Source organism: Rhinolophus sinicus, linkage group LG12 (assembly GCF_036562045.2).
Source record: "Rhinolophus sinicus isolate RSC01 linkage group LG12, ASM3656204v1, whole genome shotgun sequence".
NCBI classification, from domain to species: domain Eukaryota; kingdom Metazoa; phylum Chordata; class Mammalia; order Chiroptera; family Rhinolophidae; genus Rhinolophus; species Rhinolophus sinicus.
In genome coordinates, this window is record NC_133761.1 from 60429571 (window position 1) to 60443114 (window position 13544).

The window sequence follows — 13544 nt, forward strand, 5'->3', positions numbered from 1 at the left end:
TATTAGTCTAAGTTTTAAGATCCCTTAGCTTGGAACAGAGACCTTGAATGACTTACCTCTGGCAAGCGCACAGCCTCGTCCTGGGAGGGCTCCCCATATACCTTTCATTCTCGTAGCTCTGAACTCTCTAGCCTTCACATGCCTCAGTCTTCCTTACATCTGGAAAACTGCTTATGTTTTTTATTATGCCAGAAAAACTCTCCCCCTACTATTGATTCAGTTTTATCCCACTTCTCCTTGAATTAGTTTGGCATCGAATTACAGGAAGCCCTTTCTTATCTCAAAATCTGAATAAGATGTGCTTAGTCTTTCTGTGAAATCACTGCAGTTAACTCAATGTTCTTTATTTGTACCCGCCACTGGTCTAAAGAACTTGAACGTATTTACTGTTGTTCCCTTCAGGGCTTGGCATCATGTCTGAGTGTGGTTACTTCTCAAAAAAATATTTTTTAAATGAATGAATGAGTGAATGAATGATGGTATCATCCAGCATTGGAATAAAGAGAGTTTGCAAAGTAGGACAATCAGTTGGGAAACTTCTACAAGAATACAGATGCATGACATTAATGAAGTATACTAAAGGAAAAAAAAAAGGAGGCAAATTAACAGAAAACTGAGAAAGTTTCCTTACAAATTTGGAGATTGGAGGAGCAGTAAAAATGACCCTAAAGTTTTGAAGAAATTTCTTTACCACATGGTTTGCAAGTAGGAGCTAGAAAGAGGAGCTTTCATTAACTTTTGTTTTGTATATTGCAATTCATTTCAAATTTTTCCCTTTCCATTCCCTGGCCACAAGTGTATTTTTAGTCACTTGTGTCTTCAAAACAACCTCCGTAGTGAAAGCTGTTTTCTTTCTAAAATACAAATGTGGTTACATACCTCCTCTGTTTAAATGAACACCATTGTTTATACTCTAGAGAATGAATTGTTCTTCTCCTAACAGGGCTTTCAAGACCCTTCAAAATTTGTTACACTGTCCTCGTGCATCGCGAGGCTCATTGTCCTTCTGTGTACCTTGAGCTTTCACCACGCTGTTTTCTGAGTCTCTGAAAACTGTGTATTTCATGGTCTCCATCCAAGCTCTTCCTGCTCGCCTTCACTTACATTTTCCTCTGCCGTATCCCTTTCTTCTTTCCCATCTCAACCCTTAGTTCATGTATTTCAATGACCAGTACAAGTGCAACTTCCTTTGTAAAAAGCAGTCTATCACCTTCTTCCCTTTTCTGCTCCCTGTTCCTATAGCATTTTGTTTTCATATTGGTTGTATGATAAAAATATATATATATATAGATAGATAGATAGATAGATAGATAGATAGATAGATAGATAGATAGATTTTGCATTAGGTAGATTTTGAATTTATTGAAGGCAAACACTTATTTCGTTTACGTGTGTCAAGAACATAGCAAAAAGTCTGTTGCTTTGTGGATGTGTAATATAAATAAATACACAAACAAATGGAATTTAATGAGTTCGGTGAAGAATGATGTTGAGGCAGATGTGGTACGTGGTGGAATCAAAAGCTCAAGATTGTTTTTCATTGATGAGTGACCATTTAGAACTTGGCTAAATTCTATATAAATCCTCTCTTTCTTTCTCCTGGACAGCACTTTTTTTCTCATGATTGGTGATTGCTTGTAGTCTCTTCCAATGATGCTGGTTGTATAGCTCAGTACTTTCTTTTCTCCAATCAGTTAAAAATAAACTGTGACTAAACTAGTGATTGTGTTTTTCTCTCTTATATTTTGCCTCATGCCGAATCAGTGATTTTATTTTCTCTCTACTGATGTACTCACATTCAGCCTTTTCTGCACTGTGTTACAGCCCAGAGGATAACTGGAATTTCCTCCCAAATAACGCACATTTTCTTAACTCACTCTTTTTATATTAAGGAAAAACTCACAAACACTGGCCTTCTCTCACAGTGCCTAGGAGTTTTTTTTTCTTTTTTTTTCTTTTGCATTTGGCATTTCTGATCTTTCTGGTTCTTCATGATTCTGGCTCTGAGTTCTGCCTCATGTCTGGAACAGTATTGCTTCCCAGAAAATAAGAGGTAGGGATAGCAATACCCATAAACATTTTGAGCTATTTGGGAAAAGATGTTACTTAAAATGTGTGTTCTGAATGACCTTCCATTTAAATAGAGTGGATCACATACTCCATTCCTGCTCAAAATCTAACCTCTTACATTTTATTTTATATTCTTTCTCAGTGGCTTTGGCCATTTAGTGTCCTCTACAGGTGACACGTAACAGGCTAACTCCTGTTGGAGACTATTAATGAAAAGCTGAAATAACACTGGAATGTCTTATCCATTCTCCCCTGAGTTCCATAAATAGTCTTAAATCAGAGTGCTGAAATTCATATACAATGTTATTTCAAACATGGAGTTCTCATGTTTTTGTGGCTCCTTGGTTCAATTATGTTTCAGTTTTATTCGTTTGGTTTTCTGTTCCTTTGCAGAACCCTTTGCTAAGCTTGTCCATTAAAATATATATTTCTTCTAAACTCTGGTTAGAGCGCCAGTGGTGTAGCCCTCTGGGGAGGTAAATGTAATTTGTTTGATTGGATACTCAAGATTTTCAATTGTTTCATTTTCCTTAGAGAGCTAGAACCTTTCTTGCTTTCAGGTCAATTGGTGTAATGGTTGGATTCAGATGGAATGACACTTTCTCCCCTTGTAAGTTTCTAGTTCCTCAGAGAAATCCTTGAGAAATCTGTTGACAACTAGCTGTCATCTAGCTGGTCTAATGGTATAAATGCCTTAGATGCTGATTCAGAGTAGTGTGAAAGCTTAATGGTCAAGTGAAACTTTGAGAAGATCTCAAGTGCATTATGAATAAGGCACCTGGGCAGTACTTATATTCATTTCTTACAGTTCATTCCTTACATACAGTTAATCAGATCTTTGCTGCTTTTTGCTAGGGAAAGGGCTTTATAGTTGTAATCTGCAGCAGCTGACCAAAAATGCTCCTCCTGTGAGGTATAGAAAACAATGCAATTATGATGGCGTCTGTTTTAGGAATATATGGAAGTGGAAAGTTGGTGAGATCAGATTGGAAAACGAAACCACAACCCAAATACGCACAGGAGAGAAAAGTTGTGGCCGAGGCGAGCACTGAGTCGTGGGTGCCGCAAGCACAGAGCTGACAGACTGTGGACAGGAGGACGTGTGGGTGTGACTCCCAGGGACAGGACTTGGCAGCCAGCACGTGGCATGGCAGCACATGGGTCAGTGTCTCATACTCTGCCCATCGTGAGGCATCAGGCAGTGGAGACACTGGACCCCAGTTGGAGCTCAGGAGTGTGGGCTCTAGGCCATAAGAAGTTAGGCTAAGACAACCGAGATAAAGGGAGTCCCCAGGGGCAAGAAACAAGGGGCCCGCAAACCTATTATACCTGCTCTTGCTGCCAGTTATTGGCTCCAATCTAGCGTGACCAGAAGCATCAGCCCAGACAGATCCAACATCCCCTTAACAGGAGTTTCAGAGCTGAAAACAGAGAGTGGATGAGGAAAAACTACAGGCAGTAGAAAAAGTGATATTAGAGATGCAAGAAGCCATGTCTTTGACTCCAAAGGGCTTTGTGTTCCATGTATGGACTGACGCGGTGAACTGATTAGAGCTGAGGTTATAGTACTGGTGTGCGTATGTGTATATCAGAGATGGGTGGGGGGGGAGAACAACCGTAAATAAACAAGAAACACATTGAGAACAAGTAGTATCCAAGGAATTGAAATGGGATCATACGATGGAAGGTTCTGAGGTGATCATTCAGGCCAGCTTGGACCTTAAAGGACTCTCTGAGCTGGCGGTATGTGAGCTGAGGTCATCCCTTCATCACTATTGCTCGTGGTAGAAACAGACTCGAAAGTCCTAAAATTGCAACTTGAATTGAGTGTTTGGATGTCATAATTCAAAGGTGAATTTGTACAAGGTCAATGTAAACTACTACTGAATTATACTTTCCCAGGTGAGGAGTGATACTAATTCATAAATGTCCGTTGTTAAAAATATTAGGAGACAGAAAGCACTGGTGAAGTACCGAGAACAGTAAGTATCATGTGAGAGACGCTGGGTATTGTTCTGGTTTTTAATATTAGATATTGTAACCCTAGTAAGTCTCGCCCTTGCTTTTAACTGCTTTACCCTTTAATATTCACCTTCATTCTTGATTTGCTCTTTCTAAAGAGATGGGGTAAGTACTCATATACTCATTATTTTTCTCTTTAATAAGAAAAATCAACATACAAATATTTCTCCCGTCCAGGATTGTTATCCTGGATCTCATACTTCTGAGGCCTGTCAACCTTTGGAGAAGGCTCATTCAGGCTTTGCAAAAAGAGATGAACTATTCTAAATACACGACCAAATTTAGAGGGTTTTTTTTTTTTTTTTCTGACAGCCACTTCTAAGGGGAAAATGGGTTGGGGAGAAGTATGTAAGAATTGAACTGAATAAAGATGAATTATAAAGGTACAACATGAATATTCTTTTCAAGAGCAATCTTGAATCTGGCAATCCGACTCTTAGTGTGAAGTTCTTCAGATGATAATAAAAACATTCATGTGTTTTGCCCAATTGATGACAAAATCTCATTTTCTGTTTATTTATTTTGTGTGTGTGTGTTGTTGTAAAGGGGATGAAGGAAAGGAAACTGTTGGATGTTCTGCTTTTGGCCTGTAAATACATAGTTTTTAGGTACTTAGGTTTTTAGTACTGATATAATCCTTAACTTAAAAGAATCCCTATTTGCTACTGTCTTTCTTTTTTTTTTTTTTTTTTTTTTGGTCTAAACCAAATTAAATATGTGTGCTTCTCCATTTCTGATTGAGAAAAAAACTGCTTAGACAATTACTATCTCGCCAGCTTTAAGGCAGAGAGAACCTCCTTTAAACAAAGGTCATTGTGAAGACCTTATTCTCAATTCTAGAATGTTTCAAACATAAAGCAGTTCCCATCAGATTTCTTACGATTCTCTGAAGGAGGTTAAAGAGATTCACTTTTTCCTTTGGCCTAAAATGACTCTTCTTCATTAGTTTATGAGACATATTTTAAATACATTTTGCTCAGTACTATTAAAGCTGAAAAAAAATCTAAGAGGACACAGAATAGCTGGGAGATAGGTACTTATGGAGAACCATGTATTTCTTGTAAGAATGTAAAAGTAATAAATAATCCATTATTTTTTAATGGAACATTCCACCCTGGTTGAAGATTTTAGTAGGAGTAACTGCTGTATAGTGCTGTATAGTGTTATAGGGCATTTTACCTGTTTTGTTTACATGGCAAGACTCCATTTCAGTTTACAAATCACTGCTCAGGATCTTTAAGATGTCAATTGAGCACTGGCATGAAGTCCAGTTTTTGGGTCGTACACAGAATGATTTCCTATACATCCATCTCGATGCCGAGGGCTTGACTGATGAGCCTTCTGATTTTTGGGTCCGGACTGAGTTCACATTTCTTGGCAGGGCTTTGGCTTTCTCTCTGAAAAAAAAAAAAAAAAAAAAAAAAGCAAGAAAACAAAAAATCCCATCAGTTTTATTATCCTTCTTCAGGCATAATTTCACATAGTGTTATGCAACTTTATCACTACAATTTAAAAAGAGATTAAAAAAAACTGGAAAAGATTTGGGAAAAAGTCAGAAAGGTGATTTTAAATTCAACACATTAAAAGGAAGAAAAATGAACAGAGTGGGGATTACTCAGCGTAACTGAAGGCTTGGAGTCACTTTGAAGCATCTTCCCATTTTTTTTTTTTTTTTTTTTTTTAATTTCTTGTGTTTTTTTCCTGCAACTCACTTATTCCCTATCTTTCTACTTCCATACTTAGCTGATTCCTATTAATTCTTCAAGTATTAGTTTAGATGAAGCTTCCTTTCTTCAATGAAGATTCAATGAGTTCCTAACAGTTGCTTTTACTCTTTTGGGGAATGAGGGAACAGCTGTGAACAAAACAGCAAAATAAAATAAAAAAAAACCTCTTTTTATGGAGTTTATATTCTAGGCAGGGAAAGGAGACTAACAATAAAAAAGAAAAATAAGTAAAATATGCAATATGTTATGTGTGGATAAAGATAATTGTACAGGAAAGGGGGTTAGCAAGGATTGGGGTTACAATTTTAGCTAGAAGAGGTTTTACTAAAATGACATTTAAGGAAGTATCATAATTTGAGGAGATGATGGATAAAGCCAGAAGGTGTCTGTAGAAATAATGTCAAGGAGTGGGGATAAAAAAGGCAAAGTCTTTGAGGAAAATCAGTGCCTGGAATTCTTTAGGAGAGCAGTGTAGCTAGAACAGAGAGCGTGGGACCATATAAATAGGAAATAAGCCAGAAGTAACAAGGAGACGGATTGAGAAGGGCTTTGGATAACTTTTTAAATTCAGGATAGAACTCATTGGAGGTCTGTTTGCAAAGGAGTGACATGATCTGATTTTGTTCAAGCAAGAATCCTTGGGCTCTTGTCTTGATATACAGTGAAGGGGATCACAGACCGTACCAGGGAGGTCAGTTTGGAGACCATTGGAAAAATCTAGGGGACAGGCAGTGGTGGCTTGGGCCACGGTTGTCGCAGGAGAGGTGGTGAGTGAATTATGGATGTATTTTGAAAACAGGACCTCTGGATTTGCAGTATCTATGGAAAATGGGTTGGGTGTCTCCCTATTACCCAGGACCTCAATGATGAATCAGACTGTTGGCGGATTTCCCATCATACATGTGTGTAAATTAATAGCTCTTTTTGAATCAGAGAGAAGAAGAGAATAATTTACTAGTTTGGCAAGAAGTGGCCATGAGAGATTCATACCCAGTCAAGACAGCAAAAAGAAAACTACTTACATTCCTATATTACATTTTTAGAGATTCATTAAATAGGAGGCTTGTTTGTAGGATGTTACAGTAGATGGAGAGCTTTAATAGGTATCAAGAGGAGACTAGCACAGCCAAAGCATCATAAATAGAGTGAAAGTGGAATATACTCAGGCATAAACCAGTTCAAGGGCCTGGCTTGTCTCAGTTACTCAGAGAGGAAAAAACAAGAGTATGTGGAGGGGAGGGGGCAGGAAGGGGTGCGGAGGGGGATGAGGGGCCAGGGAGAGGAGTAAGGGTAAAAATAAAAAACAAACAAGAACATTCGTTGAGGATCGTATCTGTGTAGGAAGTTATTTCCTTATAGCATCTTTCATACAGTCAAAGAGAAGGAGAATAAGCAGTTATTCTGTGATTCAAACTAGTAATGGGGACACACGCCCATTCCAAATACTTGTGGGCAACCATGTGAGTAATTTCTGCCAAAGCAACCTTCCCTGAATAATGGCCTCCACTCTTTTGTAAAAATATTGTTTGTATGAATATAGCTTAATAGAGAATATTTAACAGGCTGCAGTATTTATTTGTAATGAAATAATTATATGAAAACTCAGGTTAGTAAACAAGGTCCCTGCAAAAGTGAAGAATTCCTGCATGATGCATGTTATTTGTTAAAAACGCTTAGAATTATAACAGTGCAGGTTGTGTTGGGGGTTTTATTTTTGGAGTATCAATTAGTCAATCAATCAGTTAGTATGTATTGAGCATTTGCCTGGCACGTAGGGCACGCTCATCAACTTTGCAAATGACACGAGTCTTGGAGGATGGTAAATACACTGGGTGACAGACAGAGCGTTCAAAAAGATTTTGACAGCCTGGAGCAATGGGCTGAATCTAACAAGATGGAACGGCATGTGGATAAATATAAATTCCTGTCCTTGGGCCTACAAAGCCAACTGCCCATGGACAGGCTAGGGGAGATGTGCGTTAACAGTGATGTAAGTAAAATAAATAAATAAATAAATGACAGTATTTTAGTGACTAGTCAGCTCAGCTCAGCTTCTCAGTTTTAGCTGCATGATGTCATTGCTGAAAATTGAGCATGCAGTTTTGGATTCTATTAAGGTGATAATCCTATTTTAATTTGGTGAGTGAGATCACATATAGTGATTGTACTATTTCTGGAGCCACATTTTAAGAAGAGAGAGATCCCAAACCATGCCATAGTTAGAACACTGCAGAAAATAAGCCTGTTTCTCCTGAAGAGGACACAGGAGAGCAATGATACCTTTCTTGACGTCTGTGTGAGATCTCACATGGAAAAGGGATAAGGATGGTTTGTGTGCTCCCAGTAGTTTGAGCTGGGTTTTCTGCATTGTGGTTATAAGATGATATCTTTCAGTTCAATCATTTATAGTTTTATAAGCTGTCCAAGGATAAAAGTGTTCCCAAAGTTTGCAGTTGCAGAATACTGGAGCAATTAAACCTCTGTGTCCTCATTTTGGGGATAATAACACTGCAGAGGGGTGACTAAGAAGTTGAGTTAATATAAGTAAGGCATTCAGTACAGTACTCGGCATATGGCAAGTGATTCTATAGCTTGATGCTGTTGTTACCCTTCTTTTGAGGGTGGTGTTGACACGAGGCCTGAAGCATTACAGCGGAGACTCGTGGGTAGGTCTGATACATTAGATGGCCATTACTGCTAAAAGCTAACTGAGTGTATTGACTGATTAAAACTGACTAAAACAAGCTCTGGAACCAGTCAAGTTTTTTTCTGTCACCTTAGGTAATATAATCTTTGTTTTCAACTTTCTGTTATTCAGCTTCTTTATCTTAAAAATAATAACAAACTTGACTTGCTTTGGATTGCTGTAAGGATAAAGGAATGAATATACATTAAAAAAAGTTAGAACGATGTCTGACATGCTAATTTTTCAATAAATGTGGACATTGTTATAATGCTGAAGTAATTGACAAAGGATTATTGGAGAATATGGGCCTTGAGATGTATGTTTTGAAAAACCAGTGAAAATTTAGGTAACTGAAAGTCAGTAAGAAGGTAATTCCCATATGGAAAGAGCTTGAATAAAACATGGAGATGGAATTAAGCATTGTGTGGTCTCTACACTGTGAGGGGACCTCACCGATTATACTGTTGGCTGTTGGTGACTGGTTAGAAATCGAATTGAATAGGATAAGTGAGGAAAACCTCAGAAGACCTTGGGTTCAGGATTCCCCTGCTCTCAGGTAGGGGAATACAACATACATTTGATATTTTCAAATAACCTTATAGAATTTTCAGAATAAATTCTCTTCCTTAGGATGAAAAATTATATGAAGTAGTAGAATCTTTTATGCAAGTACTTATTTAACCTAGATATGGAAATTCTATTTCAGGGCCATTTGTATTTCAGCAAGTCCGAGACATTTTTTTCCTCCATAAAGTGTTCCCTTTGGAGTCACATCGCTGTGTTTTTCTTTTTTGTTTGAATTCCTTTGCATTCAAAATAATGTCCTTCATGTTTCTATCATCCATCATTATCTTTTGAGAGTCAGTTTGAATTCAAGATCTGTTGCCGAATCACTTTGTGTTAAATCAATGAAAAAGGTGTTATTCAAAATGCTTAAAATGGTTTTGCTTTAAAATGAGACCCATCTAATTAATGAAACTGGTATTCTTGAGAGGCTTGTAAGTTGATTCTGGGAAGGCAGATCTCACAAAGAAGGCCGAAAAACATGTTACACACAACTCATTAATGGATGAAGGTATAACTTCTCAAAGCAACTCCTTGAAAACGACAGTACGTCATTAATGCGTTAAGCATCGGTACTTAAATCCAAAACAACTATCGCTATTCATAGTGATTCTAACACTGTCTTGTATATTAAAATTATTCTGTTGCTCCATACATACAATTTAATTATTCTGTTGCTTCATACACACAAGCTCCGTGAGAGAAAGGATCATTATTTTATTTTCTTGGTGTAACTCAGAGGGCCCCTGGGTACTGGGTTAATGCTTTACTGAATTAAATTTAACTTCGGAGGAAACAGGAAAACTCTAAAACTGTTTCTCAGGTGAGCAGGTTAGCTCAGGTACTCTACGTGTTTTTGTCCTAGCCCAGAGCCAGCTGTTCCTTCGGGTTGTTGTTGGTCAGCAGGACAGTAGCAACAGAGATACGACATTTCAATGATGCAGGTGATTGTGGGGCAATTACCACAGTCTAGGTGGATCTGATTGTCCTTCTGCCCTTGGTAGCTCCTCCGATATCTGTTGTATGACTTTCTGGACTTTTGAATTCTACTCGCATGAGAATGGTCAGGAATTCAAAATTTTAAAAATCAAATGCATTCTTGTGATCAACTGAATTGAGTACATTCCATCACAGGGACACAAATTTGGTCAAAATGGTTGAAAGGAAATACAAAACCCCAAGAGAATGAAGGCTTGAGAATGACCTGCTCCCCTATATCTTCTTTCCAAAGTGTTGTTGGATCTCTGATGCGAGATTTAGCGTTTTTCCACAGCGGCTACTTAGTTTGCCAATTCATTCCTTCAGGCCACACCAATAAGCATGTATACACTCCTCTGCTCCTCGTAGGGCTACAGAATGAGATAGGTGGGAAGTTTACTTTAGCAAAAGGCTTTCTTTTCACAAATCAGAAATGCCATCGTATATATTTCTATTCCCCTAAATAACTGGCAAGGGGACCATCAGAATGAGCTATTGCAAAGAGCCACCTTTGTCTTCTCGGTTTCAGTGTGATGGGGTCCCAGACCAGAATTGCAAAGTAGTTGCGACAATCTTGGCATATAAAACATGGTGCAGAACACTGAAAAAGATTTAATCTTATTTATAGAAAGGTGATTGGTAGGGGGAGGGACAACAGACTAGAGTGGCTTGGGACCATCATTCATCATGTTTTTTTAAGCACCAACAAAGTGAAAACATCCTTCTGGAATTCACTGCAAGTGGCACTGAATCCTTCCTCTAAGTAAATACGTGATGAGTTGATTAAAAAAAAAAAAAAAGAAGAAGAAGAAGGTCCTGAACTCTTGACTACAGACATAATACAGTGAATACAGAAAATCAAAAACATGCTTTCTATCTGACTCAAAATAAAGGTGCACTTAAACTTATAAAAGACAACATTTTTATTTGAATGATATGACAGAACTGTCACAGGAGTGTTACCTGCTATAAAGAAAGCCTAAGAATTATTACCTTTATTAGACCAGTGACACTGAGCTCTCGCCATACATTTCTAACTTCTGTCCCTCTACAGAGACAATTTTCTTTTCTTAAATAAACTGTCATGCTAGGTGTTAATATATTGTTGGCTCTCTCATGCTCTGAGAATACTGCTGATATAAAGCATGTATATGTTAGATTGGTAATAGTATCTTTAGTGTAGCTGACTAGAACAAATGTGTTTCCCTCATGGCTGTGCTAATGTGATAAAGGAAAATTGGCTGTTCATCAGCTTTTGGCTGGGTAAAGACAGTAGAGATGGAACCACATTCTTTTTTATGCATTAATACCATCGAGAACTTTTCACTAGTTATATTTCATGTGCCTGCATGTTGCGCAAAGATGTTGTAAAACATGAGATAATGCTACAAATAACAAAGTAGAAAAGCCTGTATCTTTTATAATGATAACAGTCAAACACCAAATGACAGTAACAGGCTGTAAAAAATGGGATGCAAAAAAATAAATAAATAAATAAATAAATAAATGCAGCCCCACTACCCAGCAAAGAGGTATACACACATTCAGGCCCACAAAGAGTTGGTGTGTGATTTTAGGTCTTTATGTTAAAGCTTTGTTTTGTAATTAAGTCAAATACAACACTGGGTCAGTGGAGTGAAGAAAGACCAAGGTGTCAATGAAAGCAGGTTGCAAAGAATGGAGAAAAGCCATACTGAATAACTTTTTGAAGAATGAATGCTACCAATAATTATTATGTGAACTTCCAGGTTGTTTTGTTGTGTTTTGAAGAAGAGTGGGTATTGAAAGGGGTTCTTAAGGCAATCACTTACCTAATGAGTTAAAGATGTTTGAGAATAATTGTTTATTTTCATCAATTATTGTGAAGCCATTGTAATAGAATAGCATTTTGAATGCTATGATTTGATATATTTTTATTAAAATGTTAGCATCTTACATTTCAACTGTAAGATATTCTCTCTCTCTCTCTCTCTCTCTCTCTCATCCCATCCATCCTACAAGCCTTTTGTTTGCCATTTCACACCCTTTACAATTAGAGGGCCAATGATTTATTTTACATTGAACTTGAAAACATTTGAACAGGACTATTTGTAGAGACTAAAGCTGCTGTCAGAACAGCAGATCAGTTCATTTAGAAATGTACACAATCATTGAAGATTTTGTAGCAATATTATCTATGAAGTTCCTCATAAAACTGAGTGGCTATTCCGGGATCACTTCACAGAGACAAAAATTTCATAACTTCAAATGGCGTAATCTAGGGATCATCAGGTGACAACCCATGGGGCACATCTGGGTGGCCACCTCTTTTTATGAAAGTTTTACATGAACACATTCTTGCTCAGTAGTTTATGTGCTGTCTGTGGCTGCTTTCCCATTACAACTGTGGAGTTCGGGAGTTGTGATCTGGACTGTTTGGGCAGCAAAATCAAGTCATTTGCTTGCAGAAAATAATAATAATGTATCATATATAATATATAATAATAAATATTGTTGGGCTATTTACAGGATAGTTTGCTCACCTCTGGTGCAGAGTTGTTAGGTTCCCCGAATAATCACCTGAAAATACGATTCACACATTTTTATGTTATTCTATATTGAGGAGTCACAGCTGGAAATTAATAACACCTAAGAATGTAAATGTTTACAAGAAGTGTTTCATATTAGCAACTTAAATTGAATTATATCTATGTATCATACGTTCTTTTTTGGTATACCTGGTTTTGAATATTTCTCCCTTTTGCATTCATTTCTGTTTATTTCCAAATATGGCTATACCAAATTTAACTAGTATCTAAAAAAACAACATATCCTCATAAAACATATAAAAGCATGGCAGTCAGTTGTTAAATATATGGGACAAACAATTATGTATACCTCTGCATACCCTGGTAGATATCCTCAAGCACAAAACTGCAACACAAACTATGATGTATAGGTTTCTAGCTCGATATGTAAGCACACATATACATCACTGAGCCATTAAAATAAATTATTTTCTTTTCAACTAAAGAAGTGGAAAAGTAGGAAATTAACTTGAGGAAGACTGCTGAAATGTAGTTATAAAATGAAAGGTTTTGCAATTAAAATAATAACGGTGATAATTTCTTACAGGTGCACCAGACAAAAATCAGTTTCTTCATCAATGGTTTGGAGGAGGATAATACAGCTTTTGATTCAAGAACTCTGCGTGGTTCAGTTACAGATTTTGCCTCTGGTACTGTGCAAATAGGACAGAGTTTAAATGGTAAGATTCTGACTTCAGAAAATTATTGATTTTATCCAATTATTTTGTTACTAAATGTGTCAAAAAGTAATATTTAAAAATTTGGAGGTGTTTTTGTTTCCTACAGCGGCTGTAACAAATTAGCACCAAGTGGGTGGAGACTTAATACAACCGAATTTATCCTCCCTTAGTTCTGGAGGAGAGAAGTCTGAAGTCAAGGATTGGTAGTGTTGGTTTCTTCTGGAAGCTCAGAGGGAGACTGTTCCATGTC

The 13544-nt window shown here is 37.3% G+C and overlaps 1 protein-coding gene across 1 annotated transcript in view; it reads left to right on the forward strand.

Annotated features, from left to right (window-relative positions):
- USH2A (usherin) overlaps positions 1-13544 on the forward strand; it is a 582349-nt gene that overhangs the window by 25767 nt on the left and 543038 nt on the right. Inside the window, exon 3 of the mRNA XM_074316330.1 lies at positions 13162-13294. Within this exon, the coding sequence (XP_074172431.1) occupies positions 13162-13294 (133 nt within the window). The remainder of the gene's footprint in view (positions 1-13161; positions 13295-13544) is intronic.